This window comes from Mustela nigripes, chromosome 18 (assembly GCF_022355385.1).
Source record: "Mustela nigripes isolate SB6536 chromosome 18, MUSNIG.SB6536, whole genome shotgun sequence".
Classification (NCBI taxonomy): Eukaryota; Metazoa; Chordata; class Mammalia; order Carnivora; family Mustelidae; genus Mustela; species Mustela nigripes.
In genome coordinates, this window is record NC_081574.1 from 27,069,380 (window position 1) to 27,090,940 (window position 21,561).

The window sequence follows — 21,561 nt, forward strand, 5'->3', positions numbered from 1 at the left end:
CACAACTCTATTTATAAGCTAACAGTTATTTGACCCAGTTGTCGTGAATTCTAGAGATTCCTTCATTTGACTTTGTAAGTCTCTGCAATCTGGTCCTCACCCTTTTTTAGTCTCAGCTTAATGAATGGGCCCCCAGTACTTCCGTACTGGAAAAATTGGTCGAAGTAGCTCAATATCTTTTGAAGACATCTGTATTTCCCACTGGTTCTTTCGGTCTTCCTCTTCTTCAGCACTTACCGCTCAATCTGTTAGGATCCTTTTTCCTGGAAAGTCTTTTTGGTTGATGCCATCCTATAGCAATCTGTCCCACCTGTGAGCACCCTAAGCCTAGAAATAACCTTGGAACACTGACCTTTTATTTAATTCTTTGCACGTGTTTTTATTATATGTTTTAAATTAGTAAAATGTATACATTTTAAAAATTCGAAAAGCACAATAGAGCATCTAGTGAAAAGCAATCTTTCCCACCCCGACCTCTAGTGCTCTCCATTAAGGGAGTCAGCATCACAGGGCTTTGAGTATTTTTCCAGAGATATTCCAGTGCATGTGGACAGTCTTCCTGCCTTTTGAAAAAAAACACAAATTGTAGCATACTATACACTCTGCTTCATACCTTGCTTTTTTTCACTTAACAAGCAGTCTTGAAGACTGCTTCATATTAGGATGCTTATGTCCAAATTTTCAGTTAAATTTTTAGGAACTTGAGAATAGTACTTTACCGTCTTTTATGGTAGTTGCTCCTGACCTTTTGGGGGTCATGAACTTCCTTTTAAAGCTGGTGAAAGTTTTGGATCCTCTCCCCAGAGAGAACAAAACACATAAATGCATGTGCACCCAAAATTTCCCATTTAATTCAGGTTGGTCACAGATCTTATAAGGCCAATCCAGGGAGAATACAAAATATGGATAAGCTATGATCACCGCCCAAAAAGACCTTATAATTTAGCTGGGGAGAAAGACATGAACCATGTTTCTTATGTGAGAATAAGGCAGTATGTTCATAGTTTATCCCTGTGTGCACAAAAGGCAAGAGCAAATAGGCCTATCTGAAATTCCTTACTGCTTTAATTTTATAATTTTCTTTTTTTTTCTTTTCTTTTTAAGATTTTATTTATTTATTTGACAGAGAGAGATCACAAGTAGATAGAGAGGCAGGCAGAGAGAGAGAGAGAGGGAAGCAGGCTCCCTGCCGAGCAGAGAGTCCGATGTGAGAGTCTCGATCCCAGGACCCTGAGATCATGACCTGAGCCAAAGGCAGCGGCTTAACCCACTGAGCCACCCAGGCGCCCCTAATTTTATAATTTTCTATGTAAGAGAGAAAACTATGCATACCAAGTAAGTCATTAAGTTATATCTGTACAAGATTTCACTTCCTTAAACAGAACACAAGTAAAGAACACATCTTGTAGGGGCACCTGGGCAGATCAGTTGGCTAAGCAACTGTCTTCAGCTCAGGTCATGATTCTGGAGTCCTGGGATCGAGTCCCACATCAGGCTCCCTGCTTAGCAAGGAGTCTACTTCTCCCGCTGACCTCTCTCCTCTCATCCTCTATCTCTCTCTCTCTCAAATAAACAAATAAAATCTTTAAAATAAACAAACAAACAAAGAACATGTCTTGTAAAAAACCACTCAGGGGACAGACCCAGGTGGGTGCCCGTCTCTGTCATGCTGAAAGGATGAGATTCTTTGCTGATTTTTCTTGCGGTGTTACCTGTAGGCTGTCTGAACTTGGAGCTAGAAGAAATATCTTTGCCCCATCACCAGGCACAAGTTAAGCCAATTACATTTAGGTTCTGCGGAGGCCTTCTCCTCTGTGTGGCCTTGTCCAAGAGAATGAACTGGAGCAGGCAGATTCCCTAGCATCGCTTGGAAGGCTGAAGACAACAATATACTCCACTTGACGGTTAACAAGTATTTGCCTTGAGAAGACTCACCGGGGATCTGGCTCTCCTGGGGACGTGAGGGCACGCCACCTGTGGCAATCAGGATGTGAGGAGCAGTGTACTTGTTCCCATTGACCTCTACTGTGGGCTCCGGATCAGAAGTGAATGCTGCATGGCCATGGATGATTTCTATATGGGACTGGAGAAGGGACCGTGACATTAGCCTGTGCTCAAGATACGAGAACACCTGTGGCGACATATCTGCTCTTTCCCTCTCTATGGCGGCTATCTAGATTTGAGGTTTGCTGACACCAAGACAACTCTGTCACGTCTGAGTTTCTGCAGAACGTCTGTTCACTGACACTTAGGTAAGGAGGTGGCCGTGTGATGCTGGAAGTTGGTCACAGGAAGCTATAAAGATGCTATTTTGGGCCAAAATCCAGAGACCAAAAAAAGATACATGCTAGTCACCTCCCCAGGAAGAAACCCTCCATCTCTGTCCGCAGGAGTTGGGGAGAAAGTCTTCCTCACTGGCAATGAAATCACACTGAAGAATGCGGTGTCTGGAGGAGGGGCAGAAGGCTCAGAAAGACAAAAGGATAAAGATGAAGAAAGCAGAGGCAAAAGAGGAACACTCCGGCCAAGGGAGGGAAACGCAACACTTCTGTTTTCTCAAACAAAATGGAAGTAACCACAAAATCCCACAACAATGAAGTTCTGTGCTAGAGATGTTACGAAGTCAGACTCTGGCACCCTCTGTGCTGGGGCCTCCCTTTCGGGGAATGAGGACAAGCTTCTGAAGCTGTGATATGTGTATCGGCAAGCAAATGTGGGCAACTTACCAGGACAATGGAATCGTGGGAGCTTGATCACAAAAGAGCATATTTCGACATTTCGGAACATGCTCTGTTCTGAATTAAGTTATTTCCTCCTTCCCAAATAGCCCCCCAGGTGCCCTGCTTAACCAAGCTGAATCAAGGTCAGTGCCAGAAGCCACAAGAGAAACCTTCCTCAGGAGAGAATGGTTTCCCATAGGGTGCTAGAGGGGTCTGGGTCAAGTGCCAATAATAATCATGAGGGGGAGGAACAGAGAGAATTTTTTTTTTTCATTTCCTAAGATACTTGACAGAAAGTATCCTTTCCTATTCACAAGCTCTGGACTGACTATAAGTAATTCCTTTCCCATAAGGTCACATACAGTAAGTTTGACTACACACTAAGATTTGTGAATATTTAAAAAAAAAAAAAAAATTGCTGTTCCCTGAGTGACTTTCCTGGCTCTTCTGCAAAAGTATTTAAGCTCACTCCATTTTTTAAAAAAACTGATGTGGGTGTCTTAGTATAACAAGTGGTACCTCTATGCTCATGTCTAATGGTCTTAAAATCTCTTGTCATCCATGTAGAGGGGACCGAAGGCCCTCAAATACTTGAAATGGGATTAAGGTCAGAAAATATCACCCTCCGGGGGCACCTGGGTAGCTCAGTGGGTTAAGCCTCTGCCTTCGGCTCAGGTCTTGGGGTCCTGGGATCGAGTCCTGCATCGGGCTCCCTGCTGAGCGGGGAGCCTGCTTCCCCTGCTTGTGCTCTCTCTCCTCTTTCACTCTCTTGTCAAATAAATAAATTCTTCAAAAAAAAAGAAAAGAAAAGAAAATATCACCCTCCGAAAAAATAAACCCAGTGAATAAGAATCATTATAAAAATACATGAGGTTAGCCATTTATAGAAGTAACTGAACCCTAAAAGCTGGCTTATAGACATGCTGTCAATGAGATTATGGGGGCCCAAATATCACCGACAATCTACTGATCTAAATACAATCTAAGCTATGCAGAAATCTTAGAACCTGCAAAGTGAAACCACGAAGGCAAATGAAGGGTGGTGGGATATACACTGTCAAGAAAAGAGCAGCGGGCAGGGCGCCTGGGTAGCTCAGTGGGTTAAATAAAGCCTCTACCTTAGCAAGGGTCATGATCCTAGGGTCCTGGGATCAGAGGCCCACATCAGGCTCTCTGCCCGGCAGGGAGTCTGCTTCCTCCTCTCTCTACGTGTGATCCGTCTTCAAATAAATAAATAAAATCTTTTAAAAAAAGGAAAAGAAAAGAAAAGGACAGCCAGGGACCCCTGGGTAGCTCAGTCGTTACATGCCTGCCGTGGGCTCAGGTCATGATCCCAGAGTGCTGGGACTGAGATGCACAACAGGCTCCCTGCTTGGTGGGGAGTCTGTTTCTCCCTCTGCCCCTCCTGGGCTCTTTCTCTCTTTCCCTCTCTTAGAGGAAAAAAAAGAAAAGAAAAAGGGCAGCAGCCGGATTGTGCACCATTTGTCAATGTCTCCAGCAGCCCCAAGGGGAAGTACAATATTTAAGCACCAAGACAGAAAAAGCCAGAGACTGGCAAAAGATAATATATATTTGCTGAAGGTAAACAGGCCTTTGCCCGGTGTACTTGATCAGACTTCATTCACAAAAACAAACCTTCTGAACTATAATTTGTTCTCTTGACTATATCTAGCCACGGGTCGAGGCTGCTGGGAGCAAATGAGCAATGGCAGCTTTCCAGCCAGGCTGTACTTCTGATCTGAATAAGCTGGTGTATCGTTGTGTAAATTAGTCTCTGTTTTGGGTTTCTAGAACTAACTGGAGGGCGAGACCTACTCAAGGAGCCGCCCATCAGGAGAGACCTGGTCTACCCATCACAGCAGGCGCTGCCCACTCTTTAGAAAAAAGATGCCTCCTGAGCAGAGACCCGCTCTGGCAGGTCAACCTCAAAATCATTAACGGCAAAGAAATTAAAGAAACAACAAGGGATACATGCAAAGGCTATGTTTTTTGTCTGGCCAGACCGGCAGCACACTCCAGCAGAGAACGGCCCCCTCTCTAAACCCCAAACCCAGCACACTCACCTTGGTGAGATTATTTTGATAGATGGTGTTCAGGCGGCTCACATAGGCATCACGCTTCTCCTTTATAATGCTGTAATGAAACTTGAGTCAGTACTGAGAAACAGGGTTCTCTTCTTTCCCTTAGGGACTGGGGCATCTGTCCCTGAACACCCCTTTCAGCAGAGAATCACACACCCACACAGAGCAGTCAACAAGATCCGCAGGAGGGAGTATCTCTGAAGGCAGCTGCCCCTGCCCCCGTGCCCATCTGCTCTGCCATATGTAGAGAACCCTTACTCTAGTCCAGGGAAGATGTTCACCTGGCATCCATGGTATGTAAATTTTGTTCTGCAGACAAGACAGGGAGAGCTGCTTTGGCAAGTCCCTAGTACTTACGGGCCACTCGATAAATGTTTGTTGAATAAGTGGATGGATTTCTGAAAATTTTGAAAATTTTGATGGCTCCTAAAAGTTTATGGCAGTTCCTTTAAAAGTTAAACATAGGGGCACCTGGGTGGCCCAGCGAGTTAAAGTTTCTGCCTTTGGCTCAGGCCATGATCCCAGGGTTTGGGGATTGAGCCCCACATCGGGCTCTCTGCTCAGCAGGGAGCCTGCTTCCTGCTCTCTCTCTGCCTGCCACTGCCTACTTGTGATCTCTGTCAAATAAATAAATAAAATCTTACCAAAAAAATAAATAAATAATAAACAAAATAAAAGTTAAACATAAAATCGCCATTTGAGGGGCGAAGCGAAGAAACAAAAAATTTTGAAAATGATAATAAATAAAGTTACTATTTGGCCCAGCAATTTCATTCCTAGGTATAGACCCAAAAGCAGCAACTTGTAGATCAGTGTTCACAGCAGCATTAGTCACCGCAGACTAAAGGTGGAAACAACCAAAAGTCCACTGAAGGCTGAATGGATAAACAAAATGTGGTATGAACACAAGGGAATATTTTTCAGCCTTAAAAAGGAATGAAATTCTGACACATCCCACAACATGGATGAACTTTTAAAGCATTATTCTAAGTGAAATAAGCCAGGCTTAAAAGTACAAACGTCGTATGAAGTACCTAAAATAGGCAAATTCATAGAGACAGAAAGTAGGATGGTGATACCAGGGCCTGGGGGGAGAGGAGATGAGTTTTTGTCTAATAAGCACCTTGTTTCTGTTCTGGATGGAGGAAAGGCTCTCGAAATGGGTGGTGGTAATGGTTGCACAACACTATGAATAACTTAATGGCCCTGTATTGACAACTTAAAAATAGCTAAAATGGACTTTTCATGACTTTGAAAGCCATTTTATGGAGGTAAGCCTGACATACAAAAAACTGTACATATTTAGTGAACGTAACTTGATGAGTTTAGAGAGAAGTACACACCTTAAAACCAGCATCACAATCAAGGCCACGGATATATCCGTCACCTGCAAAGGTTTGTTATATACATTTTACCACAGTAACACCCTCCCCAAAAAAGTTTACGGCTCATTTAATTATGAAAGATAAATATATTTGTAAATAGAACACTCTGAGCATTAACGCTTACCGCCAATTGAATTTACTCTCACAGCTTTGAAAGCCATAATCAACGTGATCATGCATGAATTCAGAGTGGACAGCCGTGTTCCACATTACCTGTCAAGAAAAAAAAAAGGAAGCCACAACAGTAGTACATGAGTCCTGAGAAAAGAAAGAAATCATGCGTGAAAGGTAACTACATAATAGCAGATAAAAATAATGAACTTTAAATTAAAAATAAAACTAAACATTCTAAAAGTTCAGCAATATGACCAGACAGATGTTGTACGGAAGCTGGTGAAATGTCGCAGGAAATTATTTCTATTACATTCCCTACTCCATAGAAGCAGGATGTTATAAGCCTTCCAGTCCTGCTGGTAAAATTTATTATTGCTTACATCCTCCATTTAAGTTTCAGGTTTGTTGAAGCCCCATCTTCTATGATTAATTCTAGGGAATGGAAATGCATCTGTAGCTTTATAGTAAAGTGATTTAGAAGAAGCTATGAGAACAAGCTGAGGACTGAAAACCTTAAGAGATCGAATCCCTCTTATAAACTCGGTACCTATGAACATATCCTTGTCAAAGATTGTGTAATCAGGCATCTGGAACTCAAATGTTTGTTGCATCTCTGTGGAATGCAGCCTAAAATCTGTAAAGGCCTTTTATAACAACTGATCATCAAGATAGCTGAATTCCAGTTGGCATCCAGAACTCTAGATGACAAACAAACTATCATTTTTCTTTGTCAGATAAGCCCGAGACTCCATTTTTGATAAGCGTTAGGTTTCTTCTTTGTACTGTTCTTCATTTATGCCTAAAGATGAGTAATCGGTGACCCTGCTGGATTCTGCTCATTTTTTAAAATTGAGGTAAAATTCATATAATATAGAATTAACCATTTTATCTGCTAGATTGTTTATCTTAAATAGTACCTATGACAGGTTTGTCAGTACTACAAAATAAGATGGGTTATTTTAAGAAACACCACTATAAGTCATCCCATCATGAGGTACTGTATTTATTTACTTCCAATGCGTATTATATATGCTGCTATAGCATCCGACAATCTCTGGAGAAGCTCTATATGATAGGCTCATCCTAATTAGGGTAGTAGCAGCCCCATCGATCTGATTCCTTCTCTACTGCTGCCCCACTCTATCCTTCTGGAGGGCAGTTACTCCAGGCTTTAGCTAGTTCTAGAAAACAAAAGGCAATTAACCAACTGATCTTCAAGCTTGCAAAAAGCACTTTGAAGTCAGTAGATCCCTATGAAAATATAAAGTAAATGTCCTGCACATGTGTTCAGAATAGAATGAATAAACAAAACATAATATACAGGAACAAAATATTACCAATTCAGGCTACTATACCCAGATGGTATTTAAATAATGAGGTAGCACCAATGAGTAAATCAATGGATTTACTACCATAACTGGTTTAAACTACTTTATAACTGATACACATAATTTATATATCATAATTGCATGACTCCAATTAGAACAGGGTACAAAGGGGTGCTTGGGTAGCTCTGTGGGTTAAGCAGCTGCCTTCAGCTCAGGCCATGATCCCAGGGTCCTGGGATGGAGCCCTACATTGGGCTCTCTACTTGGTGGCGAGCCTGCTTCCACCGCCCCCCCGCCCCGCCTACTTGTGATCTCTGTCTGTCAAATAAATAAAATCTGTAAAAAAAAAAAAAGAACAGGGTACAAAATCTAAGACCAAAAGGAAAGAAAACAATTGAGGGAAAGTGTCCCACAGTAAAAAAGAAACTTTCCTATGATTAAAAAAAAAAGAAACCATACACACAAAAATCCAAACCTTACCCATACTGGGAAACAGATTATAAAAAAACCTTCTGGCATTATACTCAGCTATGTGTCACTGAAGAGATTAGGAATATTTGTTTACCGGTTACAAAAAAAATGCCAGTTTAGAATGTAATCTCAGTAACAAAAGGTTTTAAGTTTAGGATTAGAACATGTTAAAGCACGTTCAAATGTGGAGTAAAATTATTTGCCAGCACAAACAAGAGGCAGCTTTGGAAAGAAGAGCTGCCATTTCTTCCTCTCTTTTCACAGGTGAAGGACAAGTTCATTCAGTGTGCCCTACACCACAGATACCAGGAAAGAAAACCACACAGTTGTTAAGAGAATCCATGAGGCTACAGGATTAAATGAGAATACCTAAGCAGATTCCATTCAGTCATTTAGATTGAGAAGATGGACCAGTCCTAATTACTGGACCTAGATATTATCTCACTCATGCACTCTAAGCTAATAAATCAACGCATTGCTTTATCAAACATGTAAAAGAAGTGTGGAAGGAAGAAGAAATAGTAATTTTACCTTTTTGGGTACACATCCAACATTCACCTAGGAGAAAAAAGGACAAATTTTAAGAATATTAAACTCAAATCATCACACAAACCTGCAAGAAATGAACCCCCAAGCATCAACCCAGGAGAATTCCTTAAGTTTCTAAGTCCCATTCTACCGTTAGTTCCTTTTTGCTATTACGGAGTTGTTAAAGACATGAGTGTTCCTTTTCTTACACAATGAGGCAGGGACCTTTGTTCCTCAGTATTTTCTCAAGGAAAACAGTCACTGAGAAAGAGAGAGAAAATAATTCCACATCCATGGGGCTACGCAGTGCAGGGGTGGAAGAGGTCAGAAGGTGGCCCAAGCCTGAACTTGCATAGAACACAGAAGTCTGAAGCAGAAAAAAAGCAGCAGAAGGAAAGACCCACCAGCTAAATAAGGGCAGTGGAAACATCTGAGCAGCTAATCTAGAGGATTTCTGGGAAACTTACTGTGGTAGATGCTGGGTAAAAACCTCAGAATGCCCCTTTGAAAAAGTCTCTAGCAGAAATATGTTACTTTTCAGGACCAAAGGACAATGAAGAATCAAGCAGTAAGGTTCATCCTACATACATATATATGTGTGGGTATATATACATATATATACATACATGCTTATATATTTATGCTTCCATACTTGCTAGAGACAGACCACAAATTTGATTCTTGGCCTTCTAGCCACCAAAACACAAATAATTGTAAGATGTCACATAAAAACTAACCAGTTGTTAGGGCACCTGTGTGGCTCAGCTGGTTGAGCATTTGCCTTTGGCTCAGGTCATGGTCCCAGGGTTTCTGGATCCCGGGATCGAGCCCCACATCAAGCCCCGCATCAGGCTTTCCCTCTTGGCCAGAAGCCTGCTTCTCCCTTTCCCACTCCCCCTGCTGTGTTTCCTCTCTCGATGTCTGCCAAATAAATAAATAAAATCGTTAAAAACAAAAACTAGGGCGCCTGGGTGGCTCAGTGGGTTAAGCCGCTGCCTTCGGCTCAGGTCATGATCTCAGAGTCCTGGGATCGAGTCCCGCATCGGGCTCTCTGCTCAGCAGAGAGCCTGCTTCCCTCTCCCTCTCACTCTGCCTGCCTCTCCATCTACTTGTGATTTCTCTCTGTCAAATAAATAAATAAAATCTTTAAAAAAAAAAAAAAAAAAGAAGAAAAACAAAAACTAACCAGTTGTTTAAGAAAACAACTAGTTATACCCCTCAGACTAGAGAGAAATTTTTTTTTTTTAAGATTTTATTTATTTGACAGAGAGATCTAGGGAGAGAGGGAGGGAAATTTTTTTTTAAGATTTTATTTATTTGACAGAGATCTAGGGAGAGATCAAGCAGGGAGAGTGGGAGAAGGAGAATCGAGCTTCCTGCTGAGCAGGAAGCCTGATGCTACGGCTCGATCGCCCGAGCCTGGGATCATGACCTGAGCTGAAGGCAGCTGCTTACCAGCTGAGCCACCCAGGCACCCCGAGAGAGAAATTCTTCCCAACAGTCCCCGTAAACAAGCTGTGATATATATTTAAATACAGATTTTTGTTTCCATTTGTTTGTTTCCTTTTGAGCACATGCTAAAAAATGGAACATGGGAAAAAAAGCTCGGTTAAGGGTACGACTAATTCGACTATAGACTATAATACTGTACTATAATTATGTGATGTGATAAATATCCTTATGTGGACAATCATATTATATGTATGTATCAAGGTAACATGCTGTACACCTTAAACTTACACAAGTGTTGACACGTATGTCAAATGAACTTAATAAAAAAATTAAAAGACTAAGACTGATTAAAACTGTCCCTCGGGTGAAGAAATTTGTACTTGGCTGAATGGGTTAAACACTGGTGTATCCTAGCGGAGGAGCCGGTTGCAGAAGGAAAACTAGATTGATCTCACTCTTTCAGCTCTGGAAACCAGTCATGTAATGTGTATTCCTGATACCTTTTAATCTTATAAATACTGACTGGGAGGTGTTGGTAACATCTTGGCCATTAAAATGAAGTTATGAGATCTTTTTAAAAAAATTTTTTAGGGGGGACGCCTGGGTGGCTCAGTTGGTTGGGCAGCTGCCTTCGGCTCGGGTCATGATCCCAGGGTTCTGGGATCGAGTCCCACATCCGGCTCCTTGCTCGGGAAGGAGCCTGCTTCTCCCTCTGCCTGCCTCTCTGTCTGCCTGTGTTCACTCGCTCTCTCTCCCTCTGTCTCTGACAAATAAATAAATAAAATCTTTAAAAAAAAAAATTTTTTTTAGGGGAGCCTGGGTGGCTCAGTCGTTAAGCCTCTGCCTTTGGCTCAGGTCATGGTCCCGGCATCCTGCAATCGAGCCCCATATGGGGCTCCCTGCTCAGCAGGAGGCCTGCTTCTCCCTCTGCCTGCAGCTCCCCCTGCTTGTGTTACCTCTTTGTCATTTAAAAAAAAAATCTTAAAAAACTTTTTGAGAGAGAGAGAGAGAGAGAGAGCGAGCATGAGTGGGGGTGGGGGGTTGGTGTGCAGAGATCAGAGGGAGAGAGAATCTTAAGCAGGCTCCCTATCCAGAGCAGAGCCTGATACGGGGCTTGATCTCCCAGTCCTGAGATCATGACGTGAGCTGAAATCAGGAGTCCAGGAACCCGTAAAGTTATGAGATTTAAACGAGGTCTCCACTATATATCCTTAAAAATATCAGTATGTTCACTCATGCCTAGTGGCATGGAGTAAAGACTCAATATTTAAATACTGATGCCTTTTGGACATAATTTATACTGGATGCTTGTGGCTCTGTTGATCACGACCGTAAGAACTAGGCTGGCTCCCTATAAGCCCAAAGAATACAAGCCTACTTCTTACCGAATATTTTCTAGGTATCCTTTGGTGAAATCTGAACTAAATATATACACACTTGCCAAGGGATTTTATATGAAATGCTAGAGTAAAGGAAACCTACCCAAATCTCATTAAGATCACGAATATTTGAAAAAGGTCTTGTGAACAGTCACAAGCTAGTCCTCTATCTGCAGCATACCTCCTGCCATTTCATTTTAATCCTGTTATTTCCCATTATTCTGCCCTCAGGGATTATAAAGGAGTGAGTTATGTTTCTCTACAGTTGCAAGCTATCAGTCATTTGGAGGTTCTTCTAGAGACAGGTCATATACTCTGGACTTGGATCTTTCATGAGTTTGCTATAATAAAGATTCAGAAGGCAAGAGAAAAGGGAACTCAGCATTGAGAGAAGGGTGCAGAATTCAAGCCTCGTCAAATAAAGGAATCACACCTACACTAGCATTACAAGCAAGCTATTCAGAAAGTACTTTATATTAGCAATCAGAATAATTTATAGCTTTCTTCCTACACTGCCCTGCATAGGTCTAAGCAGAGGATGTGCTACTTTGCTATTTCTCAACTCCCAAGTATTTGAGTTATGGAAATAGATGGAATGAGCCAATTCTAATGAAGGAGGAAGACAGGTGTTTCCTATGTGGTAGAAGAGAGGAAGGCAGCTGAAATCCAGCCCCCTGGCAATGATTTTATCATCAGACCTGCCTTTCCTGGCTCGTCTGGTGGGCAGGCTTTCCAGTCCCTTCTATGCACAGCTCTATACTCTGCACTCCACAGCTTAAGTTTACCAAGAGGCTTCAATGAGACAGACTCCAAAACCAGTTTCTCCAAAAGTAGAGATGATTGCAATACACTAAATAAATACACTCCATTTGTCCTACAGTCAACCTTCTCTGGCTTCCCAGGAACTTCAAAAGCAATGTAAATTGTTTAAGAAACTAAATGTTCTGAACCATTCTCAGTCATCATCGATATATTCCTCTTGCACATTTGAGGCTATCTGAAAGCTATTTAAGGCAATTTCTTTTTTTTTTAATTTATTTATTTAATAGACAGAGATCACAAGTAGGCAGAGAGGTAGGCAGAGAGAGGAAGGGAAGCAGGCTCCTTGCTGAGCAGAGAGCCCAATGCGGGTCTCAATCCCAGAACCCTGGGATCATGACCTAGGCTGAAGGCAGAGGCTTCAACCCACTAAGCCACCCAGGCGCCCCTTTAAGGCAATTTCTAAAAAAGTTTGTGACATGCTTCTTCCCAGGGCCAAGACAATCTTTCTCTTGTGCCAAGTGTTATGACTAACTTTGGTTTGCTTTTTAGAAGTTTCAGACTTTTTGCCTTCTATAATGTTTTAACTTGCAATCATTCATTCATTCATTCATTCATAAGTATTGATTAAGCATTCACTCAGTTGTGTCAGACTTTACACAAAACAAAACCCTAAACAGGTATAGTTAGTCCCTGTTCTCTTGGAGCCTCCAGTTCCAACCAGAGTCACAGCATAATCCAAGATGCTGACTCAAGGGTCGGCAGCAGAATCACTCCATTCCCGAAAATTCTGAAGCCTTAGGCTAGATATCAAGAGGAAGAGGAAGTGGAAAACTGTGACCTTTTTGGGCCAAAGAGTCTATATTCTAGCACAGTACCCTTTGGGTCTGGGATTGGGCTATAACTGAAAAGAGTTCATGACCTTGAAATACACCTCGCCCTGGGGCACCTGGGTGGCTCAGGTGATTAAGCCGCTGACTTGACTTTGGCTCAGGTCGTGATCTCTGGCTCCCTGCTCAGCACAAAGTCCGCTTCACTCCCTCTCCCTCTACTTGCTCTGTCTTTCTCTCTCTCAAATAAATAAATAAATCTTAAAAAGAAAAGAAAGAAAAAAAGAAATACAACTCGCCCTATTTTGGCAACTCCAGTAATGGGCCTCCGGGGCTTTCCACTGGTTTTAGAAGCCTAGTTACACTTCAGCACAACATAACTGATGACCAGATGCCTCTCTGACTTGAAAGGGAAGAAAAGATACATTAGTTAACAGAGCTGGGGAAGCCAAAGGTGGAAAGCTCTGTACAGTCATGCTCAACCCTTCTTCCTCTCCAGCTGACAAGCACAGCAGGTGGTCAGAAAGAACACAAGCACAGAGTCAGACAGACATGAGTTTGCATCCCAACCTTCCCTCCCACCTACTGGCTGTTGGTGGGGAAGTTTCTAAATCTCTGAGCTCAGTCTCCTATTCCGTAAAATGGGAATGCTAAAACAGAGGTTTTGAGAAGATGACAGATAATGCAAATAAAGCACCTCTTTTTTAATTTATGATAGATCTAATGATGACATTGACTCCCCTGAATTATTTCTGCAGTCCTCTAGATCTCTGAGCTCACAGAAGCTTATTGAAAAAAGAGATCAAGTCCCCTGGCGGCTGGCTCCCTTTCAAGAACAAATCGACTGATGCCAGAAAGCTTGTCTCCCAGGCTGGGACACCAGGTTGATGGGTTCTCAGGGCTCTGACTTCCCAGGGGTGCACAAAGCTGATAAGACCTGAAACATACAACACTTTCCACCTGGCAAATTTCCCAGCAAAGCCCTCAGAGGGGCATTAACCAATGATAAACTTTACAGACAAGTTTCTCATATTCCTGAGTACACCCAACAGCAGAGACACTCCGGCAGCTTTGCCTTACTTACAATCTCACAGTCCACTTCTAAGAACTCCCTGTCCCGATGGTGTTCAGAATCCTGTTCAGAGCCTGGCCTGCCGAAATTGGCTCACAGTGAAGACAGGGGGCCTCTCCCAACAGGGACAGAACATGGGAAGAGTCTGATGATACACGTGGTAAAATTCAGGGGCTTCACCATGTTTCTAGGCCGGGCCCTCTCACCTTTGGTCCTGCCTAGATAGGTAAAAACTTCACACTGCCCATGTCGGTGGTAAAATGAGGATTTGGTCCATTGACAACTGCACCTGTCAAGAATGCCACCTGCACTTAACAGCATGATTGATTTAAGTCTTTGGCCACTGGTAAGTGATTCAACCTCCAGGTCCTCTTTCTTCTCTCCTCCCCAGAGGAGGAGGAGGGGGGAGACACGGGTGGCGGGGGACGGGAGGTAGAAATGAAATCCTGACCCTCAAATCACAAAGTTAGTTCTCCAGCCAACCATGTCTCATCCTTAGGATCTTTCCAAAAGTCACCTCATTAACATAAACTTAGGTGTGAAATATTCATTTGTTATAAATATCAAGATACTTTTATTACTCTTTTTTTTTTTTTAAGATTTTATTTATTTATTTGACAGAGAGAAATCACAAGTAGATGGAGAGGCAGGCAGAGAGAGAGAGGGAAGCAGGCTCTCTGCTGAGCAGAGAGCCCGATGCGGGACTCGATCCCAGGACTCTGAGATCATGATCTGAGCCGAAAGCAGCGGCTTAACCCACTGAGCCACCCAGGCGCCCAAGATACCTTTATTACTCTTATCACTTAGAAAATTCCAAGGGGTTTTAGGAGCTCTGTGCCAGGACTGGGAACCAAGACCAAAGGTATATTGTTTTATCATAAAACACAGTATCGTATCTTGACACATATTAAACAACCAATATCCATGTCTTTACCTTCAAATTTCAGACTATAATTAAAGATTAGTACTGGGAGGTATCTAGCTTCAGGGAGAAAGAAAAGGTATTATGTATAAAGCAGAATCTAAAGCAAGAAAATGAAGTGATACAAGAGATAGTAACAAAGATTGGAATTAAAATCATTTTGGCTTAGGGTACCTGGTGGCTTAGTTGGTTAAGCATTTCCCTCAGGTAGTGATCTCAGGGTCCTGGGATGGAGCCCGGCATTGGGTTTCCCGCTCAAAGAGGAGTCAGCTTCTCCCTCTCACTCTCTCTGCTCTCTCTCTCAAATAAATACATAAAATCTTTAAAATAAAATGGCTTTGGCTCAATACTTAGCTCAGCAGAATATAAGATTAATGTAGACCTCTCAATCCCAGGTGTCAACAATTATTTTTTAACATTTATTTATTTTATTATCAAAAGATAATTTTTTAAGAAAATTACCAAAAGATAATTTTCTAAGAAAAAAATTTTTTTTTAATTTTAAAGATTTTATTTATTTACTTATTTGACAGAGAGACAGACAGCAAGACAGGGAACACAAGCAGGGGAGTAGGAATAGGAGAGAGTGGGAGAGGAAGCATGACCTGAGCTGAAGGCAGATGCTTAATAACTGAGCCACCCAGGCACCCCTATGTATTTATTTTAGATAAAATGAGTGTGTGCATGGGAGAGCGCGAGCTGGGAGAGAGGTAAAGGAAGAGAGAGAAAGAGAATCTCAAGCAGACTCTCCAGTGAGCACAAAGCCCAACAGAGAGCTTGATCCATGACCCTGAGATCATGACCTGAGCCGAAATCAAGAGCTGGATGCTAAACCTACTGAACCACCCAGGTGCCCCTCAACTGTCAAGTTTAAAAGACCTGTTACTCTGAGGCATCCAGGGGCACCCAGAAGTAGCTACATGAGACAAAACTTCTGGACCACCAGTTCTCTACCCCTTGATGAGCACACTGTAGTGATGTGTGGCCCCACATCTTTTTTTTTTTTTTCAAGATTTTATTTATTTATTTGACAGAGAAAGAGACAGCAAGAGAGGGAACATAAGCAGGGGGAGTGGGAGAGAGAGAGACAGGCTTTGTGCTGAGCAGGGAGCCTAACATAGGACTGGATCCCAGGACCCTGGGACCATGACCTGAGCCGAAGGCAGACGCTTAATGACTGAGCCACTCAGGCGCCCTGGTCCCACATCTCCTGCTCCCCCACCAAAAGAAAAGGACCTAGTATTCTATGTATCCTCATTTCATACCTAATGTTGTAACACCCAGTGAATAAGTGATTATTAATGATAAGATCATTAGTCTTTCCACAAAATGCCTTCAATCTGACTCTACAAGAAACATTCTCTGTTATGACTTGTTCAAAGTACCATTTACAAAGAAAGAGGACCCCTGAGAGGTTCAGAGGCAGCCTTTCTTTCTAGCCCCACAGATTTCTGAGGCAGATGACAAAGCACTCTTATACAAATCCTAGTGCAAAAAAATTAATCAACAGGGTAAATCAAAATACCAATTTCAACATCAGGATTTGCCTACTTCAACAAACCCCACCCTTTCTGATCACTCGTTTATTTGGCACTTACAAATACAGGTGTGCCACACCTTACAAAACTCTAAGCCCACAAAACAAATTAGGGTAACTTTCTGTTTTTAAGGGCTACCTGTCAATACTGAAGGTGTGTTGGAGTACGTGGGCAGCTCAGTCGGTTAAAGGTCCACCTTCAGCTCAGGTCATGATCCCAGAATCCTGGGATCAAGTCCAGGGTAAGGCTCCCTGCGCAGCGGGGAGCCTGCTTCTCCCTCTGCCTTTACCCCCTCGCCAATCCCCTGCTTATGTGCACATTCTCGCTCTCACTCTCTCCCTCTCTTTCTCAAATAAATAAACAAAATCTTTAAAAAAATACTGAAGGTATGATCTCCTTTTGTAAATGTCCATTTAAAAATGAATATTCAACCTTGGAAGATTATGCTAAAATGAAGGAAATAATTCAAATATTGCAGGATTCCACTTACATGTGATATCTAAAACAGTCAAATTCATAGAACCAAAGAATGGAGTTGTGGTTGCCAGGGTCTGGGCAGGGGTGGGAGAGGAATGGGAAGTTACTCATCAACTGGCACAAAATTTCAGTTAAGCAGGATGAGTAAGCTCTAAGTGTCCTGCTGTATCACATTGTACCTAAAGTCAACAATACCGTACTGCGTGCTTAAAATTTTTTTTTAAAAGTGTGTTCAGCCTTTTGTGGAGATATCGGCATCATAATATCAAAGTACATGTTATCACCTCCAAGGTCAGTTGATTTACATGTTGTTAACATGTAAGTCATTGTTTTCAGCCTAGATAAATACAAACAGCGGTCTACTTAGAAGCTTGTTTCTCAGGCATCTTTTAAAACCCCCAACTAGGGGTCCCTGGGTGGCTTAGCGTCTGCCTTCGGCTCAGGTCATGATCCCAGAGTCCTGGGATAGAGCACCATGTTGGGCTCCCTGCTCGGTGGGAAGCCTGCTTCTCTCTCTCCCTCTCCCTCTGCTTGTGTTCCCTCTCTTGCTGTGTCTCTCTGTCAAATAAATAAAATCTATAAATAAATAAATAAATACATACATACATACATACATACATACCCTGTCTTTCCTGCTACCCTCTCCAATTGGCACTGTGCGGCACCATTCACAATGACATTAGTAATCAAGAAGGCTTTTTATTAGGTAGAAACTTCCAGCTGTAAATCAATAAGTCATGGGGCTGTAATGCACAGCATGGTTAATGGTTAATAATACTATATCGCATATTTGGAAGTTGCTAAGAGAGTTGATCTTCAAAGTTCTTATCACAAGGGCCCCTGGTGGCTCAGCCAGTTAAGCATCTCCCTCTGCCTCTGCTCCTTCTCCCTGCTCGTGCCCGCTCTCTCACTCTCTCTCAAATAAATAAAATCTTAAAATAAAAATAAAATATCTTAATAATAAAAATTAAAATTAAAAATCTTAAAATAAAAATAAATTACCACAAGGAAAAAATATTTGTAACTATGTATGGGGACAAGCTTAACTCAACTTCTGGTGGTGATCATTCCACCGGATACACAAATATGGAATCATCACGCTGTATACCTAAACTAATACAATGTTATAGGTCAATTATACCTCAATTAAAAAAGGAAAGAAGAGGGACGCCTGGGTGGCTCAGTTGGTTGGACAACTGCCTTCGGCTCAGGTCATGATCCTGGAGTCCCAGGATCGAGTCCCACATCAGGCTCCCAGCTCCATGGGAAGTCTGCTTCTCCCTCTGACCTTCTCCTCACTCATGTTCTCTCTCACTGTCTCTCTTTCAAATAAATAAATAAAATCTTTAAAAAATAAAAATAAAAAAAGGAGAGAAGAGAAGAGAGGAGAGGAGGGGAGAGGAGGGGAGGGGAGGGCAGGGGAGAGGAGGGAAGGCTTTTGGCCTGGTAATCAAACCTTAGTACCAACTCTCATTGGTGAGAACTGCTCGTCTATACCATAAGAACCCATTTACTCTTCACCACAGGATTACTACACTCAGCAAGAACATTGGAACATGTGCTCCCACAGGCCCTGGGGCAAAAGGAGCAGTAAATCAGAAAGAACTCTTCCTCAAGCTGACTCTTCCCAGGTCTGCGTAGGCAGAGAACTGAACCAGAGACAAAGCTTCCAGAAGGTTCTCATTCACTATGGCTGTGGGCAATCTTTGCAGATCTCCCTGCTCTACGGTTGATCATGAGGGAAGTATTACACTTAACTTTTTGGAGATGCCAAAAACTGAATTCAAAGATTATTTCATTTATTTTTCTGCCCTCAGAAATGACTTAACAACAACGGGCAACAAGAGATTACGATCTTCACTGAATTCTTTCAATTCTTTTCTTTCAGCTTCCCACTTTTAGCAACGAACCTACTCTACATCCTACTCTATCAGATCACAACTTCTTGCTTAATGAAGAAAAATAAAGACCAGTTTGAGGGTGGAATCATGTCAGGAGAGCTACCCCAGGCCTCTCGACCTGGTTTATCCATTAGAAGTTTGATAGCAGTTCTGGCCCCTAATTGCTTCTTTCACTTTGAACTAAAGGAGATCAGAATATGCCAACCCAAACTATGCTACTTGAGCATACGGATTATTTTGAGCTAAAGATAATTAAGAGCAAAGGAGGAACTCCCTGCCCTCCTTCTTTCTGCCTAACAACAGGGCATAAATTTTCCCTTTGTGAAGGTATCTCTTACCCCTCTTCTATACCAGGAGGAGGAGAACAACCCTAATCACAGAAGGGGGAAAAAGCACTGAGCAGAATTTACAGGAAAAAAAGAAAAAAAAAAACTTATTAAAGTAACTTTTATCGGGGTGCCTGAATGGCTGGCTCAGTTGGTTGAGTGTCTGCCTTCAGCTCAGGTCATGATCCCAGGGTCCTGGGACAGAGCCCTGCATCCAGCTCCCTGCTCAGCCCGAAGTCTGCTTCTCCCTCTTGCTCTCCCTCTCTGCACCTCCCACCTTATGCACTCTCTCTCAAATGAATAAATAAAATCTTAAAAAAAATAATAATAACCTTTATCTTCCATTCGTTTCCCTCATATAGCCTTTCTACAATTTACTGCTACTAGAAGCCCAAACCTCCTTTTCTTTGCCAGCCACTTCTCCACAATTTATTACCCTTTGTTATATTGGTATTAAGCTCCCAGGCCTAAGTGCTCCTATCTTCCCCTCTACTTCTCTGTGACAGTCCATCTGCATGTGAAATAAGTTCCTATAAACCTGTCTACTATTGGCCTAATTTGCAGGCTCCAGTTACTAAACCTAAGAGGGTAGAGGAAAAGGTTTTCCTCCCCTACAGACACAATATGGGGCAAAGTCATCTCACACTTGAACTTAACAGCTTAAAAATTTCTATCCCTGAAAAAAAATTAAAAAAAAAAAAAAAAAAAGAAAAGAAAAAGAAAAAAGAAAAAAGAAAAAATTTCTTTTTTTCTTTAAAAAAAGAAAAGGTGATGGCACACACCTAGGTGGCTCAGTTGGTTAATTAAGCAGCTGCCTTCACCCAGGCCATGATCCCACCATCCTGGGATCAAGCCCCGTATCAGGCTCCCTGTCCAGCAGAGAACCTGCTTCTCCCTCTCCCTCTGCGGGCTGCTCTGCCTACTTGTGCTCTCTCTCTGTCAAAAATTTAAAAAAAAAAAAAATTTTTTTTAAACAAAGGCTTTTGTACACCAACATGCATCATTCATCTTGAAAATGCACGTTTTGGGGTGCCTGGGTGGCTCAGATGGTTAAATGTCTGCCTTCAGCTCAGGTCATGATCCCAGGGTCCTGGGACTGAACCCCACCTCGGGCTCCCTGCACAGTGGGGAGCCTGCTTCCCCCTTTCCCGCGCCCACTGCTTGTGCTCTCTCTCTGTGTCAAATCAAGGAAGGAAGGAAGGAAAGAAGGAAATGCATGCCTTCTTGGAAGGGGCCTACTCAATCACATCACAGAATGTTTAAAAAAAAAAAAAAGCCTCCTAGAAAAGGAAGATTGAGGAAGAGTCAGAAAATCAAGCCAAATAGTCACATTGTGTAGACAACCTTGGAAGGCATTTTCCACTAGCTGCCTCAGAGGCATAAAATTATGAAACCAAGAAATTAATGACCCTAGGACCACATTCACTGTCAGCTGACCTGCAGTTATGCATAATTCACCAGATTCATCCTAATGCTTCATACTGTCCCTTCTTCCTATAAAGACGCTGCCACTGTGTCTGGCTCATGTTATACCAAAATCAGAATGGAGCTCTTTAAAAATACATCTGCTCTGGCTTCACACCATACCTACTAAATCAGGAGCTACAGGGTGAAGGCCAGTGTGGTAGACAGACCCTTAACTAAGTGTTTTTGGAGTAAATGTCTGGTTCCTAAGAAAGAGGGGTAAGAAGGTTCCTTCTCTGTAGTAAAGAATAAGGCTTAAACATGTTCATCAAGTCGCAGTTTACTTCGCACTAATACATCAATGGCTGGGACGCCAGTTCCATAGGTCATAGCACGCTTGGTTTGTTTTCAACCACATTTTAGCTGACATTCACTCTGCTCCTCAGTAAAGTAAGGGTGCTGAACCGGAACAATGCTTCCCAAATTCCTACAAGGATCTGTGTGAGTCCAATCCTAAATGAAATGAAAATAACCAGGTCCATGTAGTGTTTCATAAAGCTAAAAGTATTGGGGCACCTGGGTGGCTCAGTCAGTTAAGTGTGTGCCTTTGGCTCAGGTCATGATCCTGGGGCCCTGGAATCGAGCTCCCCATCAAGCTCCCTGCTCATCGGGGAGTCTGCGTCTCTCTTTTTCTCCCTCTGTGTGTGCTCTCTCTCTAGTCCTTGCTCTCTCTCTCTCTCTCTCAAATAAATAAATAAAATCTTTTAAAAAATTATTAAAATATTGCACAGAAAGTTTAGAAACTGCAGATAACACCTACAATGTAAGCTCCACAAAGACAGAGATTTTTTTTTTTTTAAAGATTTTATTTATT

General features: G+C 42.3%; 1 protein-coding gene across 1 annotated transcript in view; it reads right to left on the reverse strand.

Moving 5' to 3' along the window:
* Nucleotides 1–21,561, reverse strand: part of GSR (glutathione-disulfide reductase) — a 47,837-nt gene that overhangs the window by 22,215 nt on the left and 4,061 nt on the right. The window contains exons 2-5 of the mRNA XM_059384116.1: nt 8,631–8,657; nt 6,311–6,399; nt 4,784–4,853; nt 1,936–2,083 (exon numbers count right to left, since the gene is read on the reverse strand). Coding sequence (XP_059240099.1) covers nt 1,936–2,083; nt 4,784–4,853; nt 6,311–6,399; nt 8,631–8,657 — 334 coding nt within the window. The remainder of the gene's footprint in view (nt 1–1,935; nt 2,084–4,783; nt 4,854–6,310; nt 6,400–8,630; nt 8,658–21,561) is intronic.